Here is a 22,760-nt window from a genome sequence, read left to right on the forward strand (position 1 = left end):
AGAATCCTCATTTATTCACATCTGGAAATGGCCCAGTGGTTTTAAGGTCCAGTTATTTAAACCATTTAGAATGTATTTCATTTGCACAACCGACTTGAAACCATCTAACTTTCATGTTGGTGGCCTGTCTCCAAAAAAGGTAAGAGAAGAAAAGTAAGCATTCATTCATTCATTCATTCATTCATAAGTGCCTGCTTGATGCCCTGTGTGATACAACACTGGGCACCGCGCCGAATCACACCGTCCTGGTTGTGGCGTTTTCAACATTCTGGGATGCTTTTCTTAACCATTTTTGTTCATTTTAGCCATTCTTGGGTTGCTTTGGTGTTCCAGTGCCATTTTCGTTGCTTTCTTTTCTATTTTATAATCTTGCGCTGGTTTCTGCGACGTTTTCCTGCTCCCAGCAGGGAGGGAAATGCTGGTGGAATGTCGTCATTCACTTGAGTTATGGGCCCACAGATGGATCCTAGAGGTTTCGGCTCTTGTTTCGTTTTATTTACACGCAGAAAGTCAGCCACGGGGCTGAAGGGAAGGCGAACGGTAAAACCAGAGCTGTGAAAGGAGATTTACCACAGGCCGTGCTCATCACCAGGCGTGATAGGGACCAGGGAGGCATGAATCGTGGGGAGCCCCGCCTTCCCAGTAGCACGGGACTTAACTTCTCACTGCCTGTTGACCGTAACTTCCCAGCCAGTAGCAAACGGGACAGAACTGAATTTGACTACCTCTGACTCTCTCTGTTATCTCTACGCATCTCAGCATCGTTGCTCTCTCTTCTTAATTAGCAAAATTTGTTTCCGTTTTTCATTTCTGACAAGTGACCTTTTTTCCCTCTAAGTAAAGGAGAGTGTGTGGTCCTACGGTCAGTTCAACATCATACAGGTGCTCGAAACTTAAAGACGCCTCACGTAGGACTTCGGGCCTCTTAGCTGTCTGTGCTTCATGTATCATCTCTATCGAGGTGAATCACTGTGATTATCTTGAGGGACACACACCAAAAAATGGATATTTTCTGGATGACAGTTATTCCCTGTCAGCAGGTTAATTATGTAATATAGTTTTAGAAGCACATCGTGAAAACAGTGCAATAATAGTACCAATCTTTGCTTTTTACATATTACCTTCAATTTCTTTAACCTGTCATCGACGATCGTGGTGTTGGATTCGTTCCTGGGAATTTCAGGGTCCTGCTGACAGAACGGCTCTCACAGTGGAGATGGTTTATGAAATTAACAAAACCATTGAAAGACAATGCAGTTTCCTCCCTCTCCGGGAACAGGGTTTTGACGGTAACATCTCAGAACAGATGTTTCGGCGATCTCCAAATGTTTTCACTTGGTGGCACAAAGACTCTGTTATTCATGAAATGGTCTGTTAAAAAAATTAGTTCCTCCGTGTGGGGATTGTGGGAAGATGTGTTGTGTAAATTGATTTCACATTTTGGCAGGAACCCGGCTCTTAACTCTTTAAATTGGCTCCAGGATTTGACTCTGACAAGTTCCGACTTCCAGGCTACAGCAGTCGCAGAGAACAGAGCAACACAGAGGCCTAGCATCTTTCCCAGAGAACTTCAACTTGACTCATCTGAGAGGGTCCTATTCTTTTATAGGAGAATAGAAGCCGTAAAATACAGTGAGAGGAGGTGGGCACGTTTGCTTTTCATTTGCATTATTCTCCTAATACAATCCGCATGTGCAGCTTAACACATCTTGATTTTAGACTCATTTAAAGGGAAAACTGCCATTCTAAGATGAACATGGGCCAGCTTAGGGTGTAGTTTCAACTACCTTACAAGAGACCTCAGGATAACTACTTAGGAGTGTTGGTCATTTTCATTTCTGATGTCCTGTCTGATGTCTTTCATTTCTTGATGTCTCCCTGCAGGACAGAGGTCAGCAAACTGTGTGGCCTCAGGGCCAAATCTGACCTGCTGCTTGTTTTTGTAAAGTTTGATTGGAACACAGATGTTGTAATTCGTTTACATATCGTCTGTGGCTGCTTTTGAGATACTTCGCTGGAGTTGAAGAGTTGTTAACAGAGGCCATTTAGCCCACGAAACCTAAAATATTTACAGAACAAGTTTGCCAACCCCTGAAATAGGAAGTTGCGTATATCCCATGACCTGGTATTTAAAACATTACATTAAAACATTTGATATATTTAGATTTTAAAGGTATTTGTGGGGTGTAAGAAGTATAAAATATTTATTTGGTTTTAGACCATTAAACATATGACAAGGAAATGTTTAAAATAATAATATATGTACACAAAGAAACATATGAACTGAAATCTTACAGGACAATATAAAGAAGCTATATGGAAAAGAGGAGACAGAAGTTAACGGATGATATTGGATATTCAATAAACAGTTAAAAGAATGAATGAGAGGAATCAATTTTTCTGATGTACAGTATGTTCAGATGTGAAAACATTTGGTCATATTTAGCTGCTACTTTGTTTTTATTCTTATTCTTTCATCTGTGTATGTTCATCATTCTGAGAATAGATTCTGGTCAGTGCTCCCATGCGCGTGCTTCTGAGGTCTTCCCTGTCCATCTTTCCTGAGATGACAAACACAGGTGAGACTAGAAGGTTAGAATTTATACAGCTCTACTATTAACATCACAGCCACACCAGATAGGATTATTCATTGGGTTCATATGCCAGAATATATTTGAGGCTGCCAACAGTAAGAGATCTCAGACACAAGAGAAAAATAACTGAAGAATGCTTGAAGAACGAGCGCCCACATTGAAAGAGAAGAAAAACGGTGTTAAGGGGATAGAGGTGATTTATATCAAGAAACCCAGGCTCTGTTCTTTGAACCAGAATATCAGCGATCACGACAAACAGAGCAAGGAAAGGAAAATATAAGCGTTCTGAAGCTGTTATTTCATGAGATGAAACATCCTATTTTGTCAGGAGGTCTTCCATCACATGATCTTTTTTAAGGACGTGAACAGTACCTGCAGCCAGTCTTAAGAGAAGGCAGAGATGTTCTATACCCACATGGATATAGCAACCACTAACCACGCAGGCTGTTGAGCGCTTGTGATGAGGGTAGTGTGAACAGAGGTGTGCCACAAGTGTAAAACCTACATGGGATTTAAAAGACTTAATGTGGAAAAAATTTAATTAATGATTCTTATATTGAATTTAGATGTATTGGTTTAGATAAAACCATATTATGACAATAAATTTCACCTCTTTTTACTTTTTTACTGTGGCCATCGTAAAACATAATTGCATGTGTGGCTTGCATTGTATTTCTATGAGGCAGCACTATTCTGTAGGGTAATGTCTCATTTGATGTGAAAGTGTTAGGATTTGGTGACACATCCTTGACTTGTGAATGCCTTTCTGAAGGGACAGAATGGAATTTAGTATAGGCATGTAGCTTTCGGGTAATCTGTTAGCTCAGAGATTGTACATCTACAGACCACTTGGCATACATACAGATCCCCCTGCCCCCTGCCTTAGGAAAATTTTTCTAAAATATTAATCAAAATTTTAAAATAAGTTAAACTATTTCATGCTCGTGGAAAGATAATTTGTAGACTTTCATAAACTATACTTGGTTTAGTGATGGTAGCTTGACTTGGCTCAGGTTCCAAATCTACAATTTATTTTGTTATTCTGCTAACAAATTAGAAAATATAAATTACAGTTGCAGGTAATTGGAATTGTTGGCAAATATCTGATATCTCTGTCAGATGATTCTGGGTATTCCCACCAAATGGACCTATAAATTTGAACTCTTGCTCACTGGTGACTACTTTTTTCCCCTTGTGTATTACATCCTGATGCTGAAAGATTGTTTCATCCTGGAAGATAGTTGCAGTTGCTTATCTAATCTATTCTTTGGTTGGATTGGTCCCTGAAAAATATGTCTTGAGGTTCTGTACATTATTCAGATTTGAATGATTTTTAAGTACACCATTGCTTTCTTTCTCTGTTGAGTGAAAACATTCATCTGTAGTTCAGAAACAAACCTTGTGGATAGTATTGTAGTTCACCTTTATTTATAACTTTGAAAACCTGCAATTACTTATGCATTGTTTCATTGTTTGCCAATTCCAGGACTATATTTAGGACACATTTATTAAGTACCTATTGCATGCAAGGCATTGTGCTTCCCTGACTTCAGACATGTTGAATTTGGTGCTAATGGGACTTCCAAGAATAAATATCCAACAGGCCCTTAGATGTCTCTAGAAGTGAAAAGAAATGTAGACTATGTCAAATATATTTATTATATATTAGTACAGTCGTTTGTACAAGAAAAATTCAAATGTTTAACTTCACTGATCTTCAAAGAGATGCAGATTAATACAGGAAAGAGATGCTTTTTAATATGCATTGAATTGTCTAATTGAAAAAATACTCAGTGCTGGCAAGATTGTGCCCCAACTGGGAGGCATGTAGCCTATTCATAGAAATATAAATTAGTTTTGGTATTTTGGAAAAAAATATGGCCGTGCATGGTAAACATAAGGAATTGTGTATTATTATTTGATTTAATAACCTCACGCTAGAAAATTTATCCCCAAAATGTGAGCCAGAAGACAAAAGACAATCTCTTTGCATCTTGAGAAGAGGGAAGGGAGCCGAGAGTTGCTGAATGGCTACTTGTGCTGAGTACTTTGCATCAGCTCACTTAATCCCCACAGCAGCCCTATGAAGTGTCCCCACTTCACAGGCAAGGAAGCAAGGCTCAGACGGATTAGTAATTTGCCAGTATCATAAAACATGTACATGGCAGAGTTCCCACTTACATTAGGCACCAGCCAAACTCAGACTGACCATGTAAGAATAGAAAAATAGTTAAATCCATTATTAAGTGCTATGCAAGTATTGTAAGCGTCATCACGTGGGGAAATGTAGGAAAATACAGAAAGAAACAGTATAAAACTGTAGATAAACCATAGTTATTAAAAATTTGTACATAGACTAAGTAGAATAATGACAAATGAAAAGTTTAATTTGGCAGAATTTGTTTAAGTAAGTAGTATTGAGATTGCCATAATCTTTTTGATTTTTTAAAAATTGTTTTTTATGAAAAAGGTACAATCCAACGTATTTTGTATTTTCAAATGTGTTGTTCATCCCTCTACATTCTTCTAAAAGGTACAAGAGCTGTTATGTCTAGGTGCATCCTCTGTTTTGTCCTCATCACCTACCCTTTAACTCTTGAAACCGCTTCCATCAAGGTTCATCACTAGCAAAATCCCTACATCCTTAAACCCTCCTCTGAAATTACTTTCATTTTGTTAAAACCCAAATCTGCACATGCCCTGAAAACACTGCTTCCCTGAAGGCCTCTCAGGTGGTAGCTCTACTTTTTTTTTTGCCCCAGAGTTGAGGGGATATAAGTGTCTCTGTGGTCTTCATTGCTACCCTGACCTTCACTGCTCCCTAAAAACTCAGCTGTAAATCTCTTGTCATGAGACAGCATCCCCTGCTCCCCCATCGTTGGTACATTCATCTCCCAAGCCTAGGATTCCTCCCTCATTTCTCCATGGTTGTCACTCCTGGCTCACTGCCTTTCTCCCCAGCAGTGCTTCTCTCCTCACCCTTGGAGATTTCAGTGCTTACCTGTATGATTCATTTGATACCCCTGGCTTCTCAGTTCCCTTAGCTTCTCACCACCACAATGCTTACCTCCCATGGTCGCCCCCTCGACCACAGCATCACCAATAGCTGCATCCCTCCGTGATCTCAGTCGCATACATACCACTCTGTGACCTCTCTCCTCTGCCTGGTTCTCGAGCTCACTCCTCCAGGGCACGGAAATCAACTCCTGCCATCCGTTGATCCCATGATTATTTTCATCCTCTTCCCTCCCTCCCAAGATGTTGGGTCCAGCTCAAGCTCCATGAACTCCCTTGCATACATCCTGCCTGCTTTGTCCCTCTTTCACGTCTCATACTCACTTGGCAATTGGCTGAATCCAAATCTCTACCTGCTTCACGCCAGCCCCTGTGCGTCAGACATTGGCTAGAGGAAAACACACAACTAGACTGTTTGGTTTCACTTTCAAATGATGACCATTAACCTCAAGTGGGGACTTAGGGCTGCCCACCAGACATATTATGGTATTCATTCTCACTGGACTTTTTACAATCTTCTCCTCTTTCCTTAACCTCCAACACCTCCTCTCTCAACTTTATTCTCAACTGATGCCTTCCTTCCCACTTTTGCTGGAAATACTGAAGCAATAAGAGGGAGCTTCCCTCAGCTCCCACTGAACCTGCCGCAGATGAACTCCTGTTGAAGGCCAGCGCCTCCACTCTGATGTCCCCCCATCTCCTCAAGGATGTGCTCCAGTAATCCTGCTTATCATCTGTGCGTCATTCCCATCAGCATCAAACATGCTGGTACTTCTCCCATCGTATTAAGGAAACAAAAGCACTCTCCAGGCCCCATCCCACTTCCTCCCTTTAGCTACTACTCAGTGTCTCTTCTCCCCTCATCACAGAACTCCCCGAAGCATCACCTGCTGTCCATTCTTGTTATTCCCAGCTCTCCTTTCTCAGGCTCTCAGGTTCAATCAAGCTTTGGCCCAGCTATTCCACTGCTCGTATCAAAATCCCCAGTGAAATACAAGCTGCTAAATCCAACAGTTCTCAGTCTCGTTTCACAGTCCTGTACGCAGCATTTGACATCACTCCCGCTTCTTCTCCTTGAGGCACTCGAATCACCTGGCTTCTAGAATGTACCACTTCTGGATTTTTCTCTTATTTTCCTGGCCAGTCCTTAGTCTCCCAGAACTCAAACCTTGGACCTCTTCTTGGTCTACACTTGAGACTATGGTTGTCATCATTAAAGTGTCATGGCTTTAAATATCATCCATGTGCCAGTGGCACCCAGAGTTACTATTTCCAGCCAGACCTTTCTCCTGACCGCCACACTTATGTATCCATCTAAGAGCTTTCGGGATATCTCCGTTTCTATGTCTAATAGACTTAACCTGTCCAGACTGAATTCCTGATCTTACCTCCTCATCTTACCCCTCCAGACCTCCCCATCTCAGTTAGTGGCAGCTCCATTCCTCAGCCGCTCAGGCCAGATTCCTCACTGCTTCCAAACCCCGGCCATCTCATACCTGGATGATTGCAGGGCCCTCCTAACTGGTGTCTGGGCTTCTACGCCTGGCACCTTTACAGTGTGTCCTCAACACGGCAACTAGAATGATTCTTCTGTAACATTGGTTAAATCACCTCTTCTCCACTTAGACCCCCCAGGTGGCTCCCCATCGCACTCAGATGAAGAACCACAGTTCTGCAAAGCTGTGGACAATCTAAACCACCTGTTATTTCTCTGACTTTCTTTCTCTTCCTTCTTAGCTTCTACTCACCCCACTCCAGCCACAGCATGCCAAGGACGCACCAACCCATCTGCCTGAGTGTTTCTGTGTAGACTGTTGCATGTGCTTAGAATTCTAAGAACTCACTGCCCAGCTACATCAAAGTCACTGTCTCAGCCATGCCTACTCTGGCCGCCCTGCACTCTCCAACCCCCCTCACCCTGTTTTTAATGGCACTTCTCACCTTCTGACATATATTCTACTGATTGATTGTATTTATCCTCTGTCTCCCACTTCAGCATAAGCTTCAAAAGGACAGAGATTTTTATCTGGTCTCTTGATTGATTTATCTCCAGCATCTAAAATGATGCCTCCACCTAATAGATGCTTTAAGGCAAATGTGTTGAAAGTATGAAAGTTTCCCTATTTCTGCCTGATGCCCCGTGGACGCATGCAGAGAGATCTGCCTCATAATAGCTTTTCATTCCTTTTCAAGTTTCTCAAGTGTTACATTGTAAACAGTGTTCAGAAAATGACCATGAAGAAACATGGCGTCATGGACTTGATTGTATATGGTCTTTTATTCTAAACTGAAAGCAGCTCCTCTAGAATGTGGCAGCAGTATCACAAATACCAAAAACGTCCAAGCAGCATAATAGAGCCTTGACATTTTTAGGAATATGTTCAGAGTTCTTCAGAAATCCCCCAAATTATGGATACTTTGGTAGTATAGTCTACTCTCGTGAATTTCACACATGGTAGTAAAAAGGAAAGATGGAAGCTACGTGCTGCTCCAGATGCTGAGTGGCTCACTCGCTGCAAGGGGGCTGCTCCCAGCCCCCGCCCCAGGCCCCTTGGTCTCAAGCCCCACGCGTGTGCCACAGCCAAACTATATAATTACAAATTATAGCAGCTCCTGAGCCCTCAGCATCGCCCACGTATTGTTGAAACCAAGGATATCTGTGAAAGCTAAGGGTCCACGTATTATTTTATTCCATTGCACATTTAAAAAATACTAATTTAAAAAAAATCAGTTCCCCCAGGCCACTCGGCCTTGGTTTTAGAATATAATGTATGGGGGGGGGCATTATTACAACTAAATGACAGTGTGACTTACTGTTACAAACAACATGAGCAACCATTTGTATAACACATTAAGTTTTCAACGTCGAGTTTACATTACAAGTAAGCATCCATCAAATTTGTTATTGATCCTCTGGTAATAAACTCTGAAAGTAAGCAAAAAAAGAAAAAATATGTTTGCTTTCATTTTTAAGCTGATTTTTAAAGAAATATCCTAGTTCAAGAAAACCTTTTGCCACGGTAACTTTTTCTTTTTTTAAATGATAATGCTCAGAAAGCCTCTGACAGAGAAGAGTGGGAGTAAGGAAAGGGGATGCTGTCGCCACGGTGACAGCTGTCCAGCGTAAACATCTCATATCTCTTCCGTTTATCACGTATTTCAGGGCAATTCAAGCTGCTGGAACAAGACCGAGATATAAAGGAGCCAGTGCAATATTTCAACAGTGTGGAGGAGGTGGCTAAAGCATTTCCTGAACGCGTGTACGTCATGGAGGAAATAACATTCAACGTGAAGGTAGTTCTGAACCAAAGATTTATCCTCACTAAGATAATTTAGCTTTCAGGTTGCTGCGTACACAGTAAGTGCTCGTCTGTGCCTCTTAGGAGGTTCCATCTTCCTAATGAGTTGGTGTCAATGGCCAAAACTGGTCTTATAAGAACTGTGCTGTAGCTGAGCTGACCCCCACCCCAGAGGTTACTACACTTAGTTAGCATTATCTTTGGCTAGAATAACTGTGAAGGCAGATCAAAAGTTATCTTCCTTTTTTAAAATTTGGACTTTATTCCCTAAGATGTAACCATTTTTTGGCCACATCTTCTGTGAGGCTAGATGCTCTACTTGTAAGAGCAAGCAAAAGGCATATGGTAAATCTAATACCAAACACTTACTGAGAGAAAGAGGGACTTCCAGAGCATGCCCTGACATCAGCATGTATTCATTCTGTCTATATCAGTCTGCAAAGGAGGGAAAATTGATGTATCGAATGTTGCCCAATAGGTACTTATTGATCCTTGTTCGTCAGAGGAAAGCTGAATAGTGTTTACTGTGCTGTGTTGGTTTTGCATTCTTAAAGGGACAGTTCTGTCCCCTCCTACACAGTGAACGAGCTCCTCGATGAGAGTCTGGTTAGAGGAGGGGCTAACCAGAGAAGCGATGCCACCAACCAGGTCCAGCCTCATTTCAGCCTGCAAACCCACTGCACTTTCTTCAGCCACATCCACGATTACACTGAGTCATTTGAGAAAGTGTTCACATTGAAAGGATTTTCTGTTTAACCTCATTTCAGCAGGAAGTCCAACTGAGTCACTGTTCTCTGAATATTTCAAGATTTAGGGGGCAGATGCCGGTTTCCTGGAAATCCACTCTATGTGAAAAACAGACTACATGGTATCTTGGCCCAAGAACGCAAGTGTCTTTACAGGTGGGTCACTCCACCCACACTCCCAGGAAGGGGGGAGATGCCCAAGACAGCTTCCTTAGTGGAGAAGTGGCCCATTGAATTGGCTAAGTCATTCTTTCCCCCAGTTCTAAAACACAGCTGCCATAATCTACTTCCTTTAGTTTTATTATTAAAATGATTTTGTATTTAGTAAAGTTCTTTACTAACCAAATTATGCTTACGTTCAGAATATTTATAATTTTTAACTCCTTCAGTGGCCCGGGCTGTGAGTCATCAAGACAGCTTGTATTTGTTTACATTGAAGATGTGTGAGAAAGTGTTCATTTTTAAACTTTCCGAGATTCGTTGGCCAGAAGTTAATCAAATCCTATTTCATTAGTGTCTTGATTTGATTTAAATCTCTCCTTAAAACTTACATTTAGAATTAACTAAATGAAAAAAATTTTGTTTAGAAAGCAAAGGTAATACTGCAAAACTCTCTTCTGAAACATTTCGTTTGCTGATAAATGATGAGAAATCAAGCATAAAATTTTTTTATGGTTTTTTAAATTTCCTCAAGTATTAAAATCTAATATTCAGTCTTTGGTGGCATATTGTTTACATGAAAGACTTTTAAAAGATGCCTCTAAGAGCTGTTTGTTTGTGAATTTGTATTGAACCAGCAATGAATGAAAAAATAATACTGAAACTAATACATTTTGATAGGGGTTTTTTTCCCCACAGAATACCATGATTGGCTATATTGATTCAAATGTATATAATAGAGATGTCATTTAAAAGTTTAGCACAACAGTGTGAATGTACTTAACACTACTGACCTGTATACTTAAAAACGGTTAAGATGGTAAATTTCATGTTATGTATATTTTACCACAATTTTTTTAAAAAACAAAATAATAAAAGTCAGTTGGACTCCCCACTGAAATGAGGCCAAACAGAAAATCCTTTCAATCTGAACACTTTTTAAAATATGTCAGTGTAATTGTGGCTATTACAGATAAGTGTATGGAGTAGAAGCTTATAGCCTCCATAGAGCTGGTTGGATTTGGGTTGAGTTCTGTGCTATGCATACATAAATATTTAATACCTCTAGTCTATCACTCATAAAGTTGTAAGATGTCATCACATCCAGCCTGCGCTAATCATTAAGACGTCTTTCAATTCTATTCCAAGAAGACTCGATAAAGGAACCTCAAGAAATTTACATAGAGATATACACAAAAGTCTGTGTGCTTAGTGAGTAAACACCCACGTAAATAAATAAAACTAAGGAGATTTGGGGGAAAGATGCCTGGATACTGCCTGGATTTTAAAAGAAAATGTTGGATGCCATGGTCTTCTTTAAAAATTGATTATAATGTGCATGAACATATATGCAGAGCTTAATGTGAGACCTAACTGGAGAGGGAGAGAAAAAATGAAAAACAGTACAACCTATTCATAAATATAGCTGTTACAAATATTATTAAATATAATGTAATATGAAATATTATATAAACATAACTATTATCCAGGAAGCAATTTTTTACAAGATAGGAGAATTCAAACCTCCTTGGAAAATTCATCCTCTTCTCTCTGCTTCAGATACAGTGTAAATTAGACCAAGAGGCTAAACAACTCTAGAAATGACTTACAGTTAAGAATTGGCAGCTAACTGGCATCATGATAGTCAAAAGGCACAATTATTATTTGAAATAAAGAAATATATATTTATGCACATATATTCATATATAGTTACAAGTGCAAATTGAAGTGAAGCACGATAAGAATACAGAGTAAAACAAAAGTATTGAAAGAATTAGTTTTGTTATTTTCAAGACTATAGCAAAATTTTATGTAAAATTTAACGGACAGTATTAGTACTATTTACACATTTATTTCAAAATAATGTATTCCTTTTATCTTGATTTAAAGAAAATATGTCTTTAGAAGATGACTTGATGTGTTTAAAAATGATCTGCCAATTGTCCCATCATTGATTAACTGCGTGAAATGAGTTAATATATGGTAAATGTTTAATTCTTTAAGCAGCAAATATATTTTGAGCACCTACTACATGGCCCACCCTGTTCTAGGCACTGGGGGTAAATATTGAAGATTGGAGATTACATTCTATTGGGGAGGCAGGGAATAAATAAGCAAATACAAACACTACCTCCAAATAAAGCAATAGAGAAGACATTTGGATATACAAGTCCGGAGCTTGGGGCAGGGTCTGGCTTGAGGTATAATATATATTTGGGGCTTATCAGCTCCTAGGTGGCATTTGAAGTCACGGGGCTAGCTGAGTTCGCCTACATCTCAACCAAGGCTGATCCCCCCCACCCCTCCCCAGGGACATTTGACAATGTTTGGATACAATTTTGATTGTCACAGCTTGGGGAAGGGGTGGGTGCTACTGGTGTCTAGTGAATAGAGGACAGGGGTGCTGATAAACATCCTACAGTGCGCAGGACAGCCCCCCAGCAAAGCATTACCCAGCGAAAACGTCCAGAGTGCCAAGGTTGAGAAACCCTAACCTAGCGTCTAGATTAAGAGAGGAGATCTGAGGACTGAGCCCTGGAGCATTCCAGCACTGGGGTCTAGAGGAGACAGACAGGAGTAGCAGATAGAAAGACAGCAGAGCACGTGGTATCCCCGCAGCCAAATGACAATAGCGTTTCAAAGAAGAATGGGCAATTGTGTCAAATGCTTAGTGATTGAGTTAGATAAGCACTGGGAACTAACCATTAAGTTTAGCAAAATGGGAGCCTTTAGAAGCTTTGAGAGGAAGGAAATAATAATCAGCTCAGAGACCCAGAAAACAGTTAACCAGGGAAGTATAGTAAGGTGGTCCCACGGTTTTGTCAAAGTAAATTTCAAGTGAGATTACTCAGCACTAACCTTTTTTTTCTTCCAGCCATCTTCAGCTGGAGAGTTGGGTATATAGTCAGAGTTGGGTTCTACCAGGGAGTGTAACAGAGATAAGCAAAGGCACAGATGAAGTGCCCTGGAGTGGCAGGTAGCAATGAGCCATGGATACAAGACGTGTAACCCCAATGAAAATTGGAGATCCTGACAGGGTTAAGGAACTTCTGATGTGAATTTGTTTAAGGAAGTGATGTGCAAAATAGGAGAGCGGTAGAGTGTGAAGTCCTTGAAATTAAACTTGAGGCAGTAATATAGGAAATGATAGGAGTAGCTGCTTTTCAAATCTAAATAGGCAACAACTGAGGTGGGAGGAACAGAAAATGGGAGACGAGAAGGTCAAGAAAATGAAAGAATATGTGGGCAGGTAACCTCTTGCTGATCATTTTGTCCATTTCCTCCAATCCCTCCTAAGCTGATGGCATTTGATGTTTTTAGAACAGCAGTCACCTGCCTCATTCACCACTTTTTCCCTCTGTTAATAACATCCAGTTTTTGGTTTCCATGGTAAGAATTTTGTTTTTGTTTACCTGCTTTCCTACCTATTTGTTTTCAACTGTAATAGGCATTTTCTCAATTACCTCTTTTAGTTTTTTCATCAGCTATCTCTGCTCTCATGTTTACTTTCAAAGTCAGAAGATGTCTTAGTTCTGAATTGGTCATTCCAACCGAAGGCTCAGTCCTCTACCCTTTAATAAGAAAAATAGCTGCACCAACAGTTTTCAGTCTGACTTCTTTCTTTAAACAAGTCGCCGTTATCTAAAGAGCATGTCAGACTGTGTATCGTAGCTCAGGCTCTGGATTCAGAGTTGAGGTCAGACACCAGCTCCAGGCATTGACTGTGACCTTGGGCAGGTCATATGACCCCAGGTGTCTTCACCTGCAAAATGGACAAAATGCGAGTGATACTACCCACCTCGTAGATTTGTCATGAGAGTTAAATGAAGCAATGCATTCATGTGCTTTGCAAGTGTCTCATGTAGGGGCTGGCTAACTACAATCTTGGGGCAAGGCACCTGTCTTGCAAATAAAGTTTTATTGGAACACAGCCATCCCCCTACACTTAGTGTTGTCTGTGGCTGCTTTCATGATACAATGGCAGAGTCTGGTAGTTGCAAAAGAGACCATCTGGCCCACAAGCCTGAAATTATTACTCTCTGGCCCTGTAAGAAAAGGTTTGCCAACCCCTGATTCAAAACATAAAATCCAAATAATGAAGTTTCACATTTTAAAAAAATTTCCCAGCACAGATGATTTCACTTACTCTTTATTTAGTACTTTATACTCTGTGACTGAATATTAGAACAGAGTACATATGTGTTGTTTCAGAATACCCTTTCACCTCAAATACTTTTTTGGAGACTTATTATGCCAGTACCTAGTGAATTATTTTACATGTCTTCCAGCCTCTCAAACCCAACCCAGTAATGATGAGAAGTGCTCCCACACGTGTATTTTCTGCCATCAAACTAACGACTAAAAAATTAAGTCTTGATGTAAGTCTGTCTCTCCTGTGACATTTGCGGAGAGAGCGGGAAGAAAGGGCGGCCTTGGATTTGGCACTGGGTAGCTTGCAGCTCTCGTAAAGTGGGGAGGAGGCTTCCTGCCTTCAGTGCCCTCACGCACAAGCTTTCTACATTAAAATGACCGCTCCCCAGTCCTAGGGAGCCCAAATGCGCTAATCTGGATGCTATAACGTTGCTATTTTCGTTCCAGTTAGTAAGGTCCAAGCTTTCAGCTGTTCCAGCATAGATTTCCCCGGAGGCAGAATAACAAGTTTGCATTGTCTCAGCTGGGGAAAGTGCCCCACTCAAGAACTGTGAGATTTGGGCCAAATGTGGAATGTAGTCACCACTTCAGCCCACACAGACCTCGTAAGAACCATTACCCTGTGGCTGGGTCAGAGCTCAGCTGACAGTCCTGTCACCTGCGCATCGGCTCCTGCTAACTGGGTTTGGCGCCTGGGTTTGGCAGGGGTGGCAGTGTCTCACGGCAAAGCTGCTGGAGTGTGGGGCGAAGCATCTCAGGATCAACTTTTTATAATAGGGAAAAAAAATCGTGTAAGATTCAGAGAACTTGAGTGATAGCTGAGCTTCTCAATACTGAGAAACGTGACCAAGAATAAAGTGACAAGCTGTTATAAATAATCCAGCAGGACTAGGAAATTTATAGACTCTGAGTTTTGATAATCATCAAATGTTAGACCTGGAAAGGCCCTTACACATTGCCTCGTCCTACTCCTTCTCTTAATAAATAGGAAAACTAAGAAACAGATGTCAGCCGACTTCGTTGATACATACAAGACCACAAAACAACTTAGCTGCAAAGCCAGGTCCCCTAATTCAATCCAGTCATCCTTTTACTCCCTCATATTCTGTCTGTGGATTTGAGATAAGGCCCGTGATTATGATTAGAAAATCCTTTCACATTGACACGATAGCTTGCATGGTAAACTCATTTTCTTTTTTAAAAAATCTAAATAAACATACTCAATAATTATTGCCTAGCCAAATCCTTCCGTCTTCCATATTTCTGAAATGCTTATGGTCTGACACACAGGATTTGGCAACTTTCTGAATGTTATATGTGCCGATTTTTAGATCTTACATCATTCCAGAGTATGTTGCCAATATTTCAGAAATAAAATCCTGCAAGTTAACTTGATGTTTTCTATCAGCAGTGGTGCAGTTTCTAATTAGATAGCACATGTCAAAATGAACCCCTTCAAAAATGCTACTGTAACATATTAACCCAGAATTTTTTTAAAGGATTAACCAGTATTCACAGAGAAACAAGATGGGTTGGTTCTTGCATTGTTGCTTGAAGCAGTGGTAAAGACACAAGGAAGTAGCCAAAATGCATCATTGAATAAATAAGCAAGAGTTCTAAAGTTTAATATGATTCCTGCAACTTGATGCTGAACTTTGGATTTTTTCCAAGGCTTCTAACTTACTGAGAATCAGCCAGCTTTTCCCCCAAGCCGTAGATTTGAGGCAATCTGTGTGCCTTTTGTCTTAATATATTCATTCCCCTTTTTAAAGCTGCCATCTGAAAAAGTGCTGAAGAAAAAATAAAGATCTTCCCCCTCTGCCAGCCAGTTAGACTGTACTTTGTTTCCATACCTAAGATAGTTAACAAATTAAACATATGTCATGTTACTTCCTCGACTCATTTTAACAGAACACACTACAGACAAGGCCTTGGAGATACATTGATGGGGAAGGGTTTGGGCTGCTCTTGATTCTAACTCTTGTCATATTATTTTACTCTCTGCCATCTTTCTGATCACGTTTGTCTTTTAAAAGGCAAAAACAGCGTATGACTAGACTTTATTCTGTGTGCATGGGCCATCCTATGTTCGTCCTGTAGAGTAATACAAAATAGTGGGACTGAGTTCTTTGGTTGTTTTGTTTTATTCTTATACTAAGAGTATAGTTGAGTCGCGGTGGTCACATCATTCCTAGTTTAAAATACCATTCCTGGTTTCTGTCTTGACCATTCAGAAAAGGAATCCTCATGCTGTTAAGTTTATAATGATGTCAGACAGGTGTTTTATTCCTCTGATTCTTCAAAATGGATAAGGATCATTTGCTCTGGCATTTTCTACCTCTGTGGAGCCTTTAGAGCGTGAGTAGTTCTAGGTAGCCAGCTTTTGGGGTAGCTGTGAATTATAACAAAAATCCTGTCCAAAATGACTGTAATTTTCTTTCAGTTTCTTACAATGTATTGTACTTTCTATCATCCAAAAGAGAAGTACTGGAACAAAATTTAAACTCATCCTCATCTCCTGATGTGTATGACTTTTACCTTTATATGGGGAGACCCTACAACCCTGAGAATTATGTGCTTTATGGTCTCATATAAATTGTTTGTTTGTTGCCTCTTATGTTTGTTAGAATATCTGCTTTAACAATCCGTATTTCCAGTGTTGATTTCCACTTCTATTCAGCTGTGGGCTGGAAACTGGTAACCAAGCTGGATAGAGTTTTAGTTAGATGGGAGTAAGTGCCCTTAAGGTCCTTAAAGGCTTTTCCATAAGCCCTAATGTCACATCTTTTTGGCTGCTCAGAGGCCTTTAGTTCACTACCTTGTCCTTGGCTACATTTCAGAGAGATCAGAAATTACCGATTAGTACGCAACCTGAATTTTGTCAGATGTAAGAATGAATTTTAAAAATGAAGAGTGAATGAATTTAGAAGTAACCAGTTTTTATTTGTATTTTCCAGTTTTTAAAAATTTCATCTTTTCCTTACCATGAGTCAGATGTCATTTATTTTCAAGAGTCATTCAGAATGATAAAATTGGATACAGTGGTGAGGCTAATTATTTCAGTGTTTGAAGACAGCCCAGTGCTTTTTTCGTCATCTGAGGTTTCAAGACCTCCTCTGAAAAACTACCAGTTGGCAAGCCCTCGGCTGCACCGTCACAAATTAAATCATGGCCGTTGTACTTGTCATCCTTGCCCTATTTCCTGTTTAAAAAAATAAAACACTCAGGATTGACATTTATCTTAACTCTTCATGCCCTTTCTTTCTCATTTTCTGCCATTTTCCCAAAAGAAAGAGTTACAAAAATCGAATTTCGGGGGGAAATGGTCTAATATTAATCAAATATTGTCTATTTAACCAAATATCAGTCAGATCAATCCTGATTTTTTTTTTTCAGGAGTTGAGATTTTAACCTCTGTTACGTGTTTCATCTTTAAAACAACTATTCTTAGGGAACAGGTTGCCAGTCGCCAGGGACAGAGAGAAACAGAAGAGGTGGGGAGAGAGAGTATGTATGTGTGTGTAAAATTTTATGTCAGTGTTTTTAAATGTTGCTTGACCTTGGGGTATTAATTCTGAATGCTATTATGAACAGTAAAAATAGTTTCCTGGATTAGACCTATTAGAGTTGTTTAGATAACACACTTTGAATGACTTCCTCTCAGGAAATATTGAAACTGGAAATGTTAACCAGGCACGCATAGCCAAGCACTTAGACAGAACACATTGTTTCTTTTGCTATTAAAAAATTTTTAAAGGAAAGAAATTATGCAAATAAATCACATCTGTAGAAACCAGAGGAGACTGTTTGGCTCAACTGTCAAAGGAAGAACACTTATTTATGAGCTTCTTCCTCTGTCACTGACAGTGACCGCAAGATTGGTAGGTACATTAGTCTCCTAATATATGCAGAGCTAATTGTCAGCGTGAATGGTGACATCAGAGTTGGAAGCATGGAACCACAGATTGTACGCACATATGTTATGCATTTTTATGTATGGGAGTAGGAGTAACTTCCTTTAGAAGTACAGACATACACGAAAATGTAGACAAAACTGTGGAGTGCGCCCAGAGAGTGACATTTACTGAAGATAATTTAGATCTGTTTAATCTGTGTGAATCGTGTCTCACAAACTATGTGGACATTCTCTTTCAGCTCATTTGGTGTGCAGTACTCACTAGACCTATAATTTCTTCATTCTGGAAGGTGTATGTTTATAAAAGTAAATAAGGAAAAATAGAATAAGTACCAATTTAAAGAAGCTAGAAAGAGACATTTCTTCTTGTTATTCCTTCGTGTTTGAGAAGCACTGTTGGCTCCCTGTATGTTCACTGGAAACAGTCTGTTGTATGAGTGAACATGTGTGTGTTTCCTCAAATCTCATGAGAACCCTTTCTCAACATCCTTGTCTCCATTCTGGTCCAAATGGATGAACTGCCAACTTTTTTTATAAAGTTCCAATAAAAAGGAAGTATAGCAATGCATCTGAGCATTTTGGAGACCAGTTTATCCTAAAACAGTGTATTCTGAATCATTTCAATATGTTCACTTCCTTTGAGATATAACTGTAATGATATTTCAGTCCCTATTCTGACATTAAGTTTTATTCTGGGATAACACATTCAATAAAAACTTGAGCAATTCTTTAGTACAGAAGGAAGGATAATGCTTAAAGGTAGCGGTTTGGGCTTGAAAACAGTAGTGCATGAAAATAGAAAATAACATGAAAATACAGAGATGTGAAAGGTAATGTGAAGCAGAATTATAAGAATTAAAACTTTTTCAGAATTACTGTTAATAAAAGTAATAATAACGATCATGGTCTCCCCTTATTGTGGGCTTACCACTGTGGGAAGTTGTTTACCTACATTGGTTAAGCTTGAGAAGTAGCTGATGGTGTTCTCATTTTACAGATGAGGAAACTGAGGCTCAAAAAGGTAAAACACTTCATCTGAGGTCACCTAATAGTTAACAAGATTCAAACTCAGCTTGTAGTTTAGTTATTAGTTATTAGTTATTAGTATTGTACCCTTAATAGTATTGTACCAATTAATTTCCAAAGAACATGGTTCTTTTTATTCATCTATACCAGGGGTCAGCAACCTTTTTCTGTAAAGGCACACAAAGAGTAACTAGGTTAGAGCTTGCAGGCCTTACAGTCCCTGTTGCAGCTACTCAGCATGGCCAGTGGAGAGTGAAAGCAGCCACAGACCGTGCAGAAACAAATGGGCGTAGCAGCGTCCTAATAAAACTTTATTTACAAAGTCAGGTGGTGGGCCAGAATTGGACTATGGGCAGTAGTTTGCTGACCTCTGATCTGTGTTATTATAAGCTTAACTAGATGCCAGCTGGAAGTAAAAGGGATAAACCAAAAATTAAAATTAATAGCCAGTGAATCTTCATAAGGACCCTTGGTGACCAAAGTCAGGAGAATAAAATAACTGAAACCTTGAAGCTACAGGTCCTGTAGGAAAAGACAGTCAGCTTTCGTACGTGCCAAGTACTGTCATGTATAAATGATATATTAGCTTAAAAGAAAACCCTCTTCTATATTCTTCAAAACTGTCAAGGTCATAAAAAACAAGGCAAGATAAAGAAACTCACAGGACAGAGGACTAGATGCAATGTGGTATCCTGGTTTGGTCCAGGAACAGAAAAAGGACATTCATGGAAAAATTTAGTGAAATCCAAATAAAGCTTATAATATAGTTAATAGATTGTACCAATGTTCATTTCTTAGCTTTGATAATGTGCCGTGGTTTTGTAAGATGTTAACAGGAGAAGCTAGGTGAAGGGTATACAGGAACGCTCTGTACTGCCTTTGCAACTTTTCTACAAATCTGAAATTATTCCAAATAAAAAGTTAAATTTTATTTATTTATTATTAATTAATTGATTTAAATTCCTAAACTTACTCCAATATAGAAGTCCAGGTGAATGCTGAGTCTGAGAATAAACACAGCTAAGTTGAGGTCTTGTTAAAAAATAATAATAGTAACACTTATCTGAGTCCGCTGCAATGGATTTTAAACCTTAGGAGCCTGAACTGCTGTTAAAACAATATTGTGCTGCCATTTATGTACTGATAATGCCTCCTTCAGAGGGATTCCCTTCACCCCAGAGACAACAGAACTGTTTGTTTTTTATAGCACTGATGTTGATCGACAAACTCCTTTTCCCAAAGGTTAAAATTATATAGAGGTGACCCAGAATGGGTAAGAAATTATTTACAAGGATTCTTACTACCTAGTTTTCTAAAGACATAATGATTCCTACTCAGTAAGCAATATGAACAATGTCAGTCACTTGACCCAGGATGCTTTTTTGTTAACATAAAAGAAAAAATCCATCTCAGGCTTAATGTAAGCCTAATACTAAAATGTGATAAAGATAACGTAACAATAAAACTGTAGACTAATGTCACCTGTGACTAAGATACCTCAATCATAGATCAAATGCTATCAAGGAGAATCATGCAGTATATTTTTTTAAGTGCACCATGATCACGTAGAGATTTTTTCGGGCATGTAGTGTTGTTTTACTATTTGGGAATCTACTATTACAATATAAAATACATACATCAAAATGAAAAATAAACACATGACTATCTTATTGGATACAGAAACAGCATTTGGTAAAAAAAAAAATTAATTTCATTGTAGAAACTTTTAGAAAACTAGAATTGGAAAGACACATCACTAATATGATTTTTTAAAATATCCATTTCAAACCAACAAATTTCTCATAGTTGATATTAAAACACAGATGATATTCACATTAAAATGTGAAACCACACTCTCGCCACCACCACTCTATTGTGGGGAGAAAGGATGAAAACTTTAAAAATGAAAACAAATTTTTTGACTGCATAAGATATAATTACCTAGGAATCCCAAGAGAATCAACTGGGAAAAACTATTACAATAAGATTACTGGACACACAGAATAGCAACAAAGTATATTCAACAAGACAGTAAACAGTAATGTTCAGGGATTGATAACAAAGGCAAGTTTAAATACTAATAAGGGAAATAAAAGATATGAATAAATGGTGAGAATTTTCATGTGCCTATTTGGAAATACTAATATAATGATGTTACTTCTTGTCAAAACACCATGTAGGTGTACTTCCAGTAAAATTACCAATGCAAACCATGGACAGGATGATTCTAAAGTTCATCTGGAAAAATAAGCAAAAATATCTAAAATTTCCTATTGTCATGTTTTCTTTTAAGTTTTTATTTTTAAATAATTTCAAGCTTAAAGAATTGTTGCAAGAATAATATAAGATCTCCCTAACCACTTTAGATTCACCAACTGTTAACATTTTGCACATTTGTTTTATCATCCTCTACGCCTGCATGTGCATATACGTACATATGTATAACTTATTTATGTTTTTCTGAACCATTCAAGAGTCAATTGCATACATTATGCCCTTTGTCCCTTAATAATCAGTGTATATTTCCTAAGAATAAGGATATTTTCTTATGTAACCACAGTACATTGATAACAATACTTTTATTTACAGTCTGTATTCTAACTTTGCCAAGTGTCCCAATGTCGTACTTTATAGCATTTTTGTTTCTTCCAGTACAGAATCCATTCCAGAATCACGTATGGCATTTACTTTTCATTTCTCTTTATTTCACTTTAATCTGGAACAGTTCTTCAACCTTTCTTTGTCTTTCATCACATGGATGTTTTTCAGAATACACACCAGATATTTTATAGAATATTTCTCAGTTTGGGTTTTTCTGATATTTCCTCATGATTAGATTCTAGTAATGAATGCACTTTTAAGGTGGAATGTTATGTGATTGAGGTCCTGAACTTCTCAGGGAATCACATCCAGAGGTGTGTGTCATAAACATGCTTCTCTTTGGTAATATTAAGTTTTATCACTTGGTCAAGATGTGTCCAGTTTCTACCCTCTACAATTGCTTTTCCTCCCCTGGTAATTAATTAGCTTCTGGGGGATGACATTTTAAGACCTTGCACATTATCTATTACCTTAATCAAACTTCTCCTATAAATTCAGTATTAATTAATGATTCTAGTGTATAATCTTTACTGTAATAGATGATACAAAATTATGATTTTTTCAATTCCACCACTTCTTTACATTTGTCAGCTTTTCCCCCATTCATTTTTTTCATTCATTCATCTTTTTGTTAACAATATGGACTTAGACATTCCTGTTTTATTCAATAGATTATAATTCATTACAGTCTTCATTTACTGTGGTACTCAAACTGTCCCAGATTTAGCCAGTCGGGGCTAGTTCAGGCTGGCTCCTGTGTCTTTTTGACATGATCCCGTCATCTTATGAGCACTTCTTTACTCTCTGGCACAACAGAATGTTCCAAGCTAATCTTGTATCTTTCCTGCCCTAGCCCTGGAATCAGTCATTTGTCCCAGGAGCCCTAGTTCCTTTTAATGGGGAATGAGTTGGACACTAAGTATAGTTGGTGATAGTTGGAATCTTTGCTTCTGGTCCCTTGGAAAGAACAAAGCTAAGTAGTATGTGTGTGTGTGGTTTCTTCAAATTATGAGTTGGTACTAATACCTCCAATTCCAATCCAACCCTGTGGAGTTCTTGCTTGCTTTCCCAATTCCATACTTCTGTCTCCCCTGCCACAGTGAAAACTGGCTCCCAAAATATCGACACATTTACTCATTTGTTCAGTCCTACAATACACATAGAGTTGTTTGAGAATCACTGTACCTATACCCCTATACAAAACAAATCTACTAAAAAGAACACAATCTTGGTTGGTCTTTTCTTTTCCCTA

The 22,760-nt window shown here is 38.8% G+C and overlaps 1 protein-coding gene across 8 annotated transcripts in view; it reads left to right on the forward strand.

The window, feature by feature from the left end:
* GAREM1 (GRB2 associated regulator of MAPK1 subtype 1) overlaps positions 1-22,760 on the forward strand; it is a gene marked incomplete at its 5' end in the record, with an annotated part of 210,356 nt that overhangs the window by 143,976 nt on the left and 43,620 nt on the right. For 4 of the 8 annotated variants that reach the window (XM_082416022.1, XM_082416023.1, XM_082416024.1 and 1 more), the window contains one exon: positions 8,773-8,903. The exons of 1 other annotated variant lie outside the window; for it this stretch is intronic. In XM_082416022.1, the coding sequence (XP_082272148.1) occupies positions 8,773-8,903 (131 nt within the window). 3 more of the 8 variants (XM_082416026.1, XM_082416027.1, XM_082416025.1) reach the window with 3 other exon arrangements.

Source organism: Balaenoptera physalus, assembly GCF_965194825.1.
Source record: "Balaenoptera physalus genome assembly, chromosome: 12".
Lineage (NCBI taxonomy): Eukaryota > Metazoa > Chordata > Mammalia > Artiodactyla > Balaenopteridae > Balaenoptera > Balaenoptera physalus.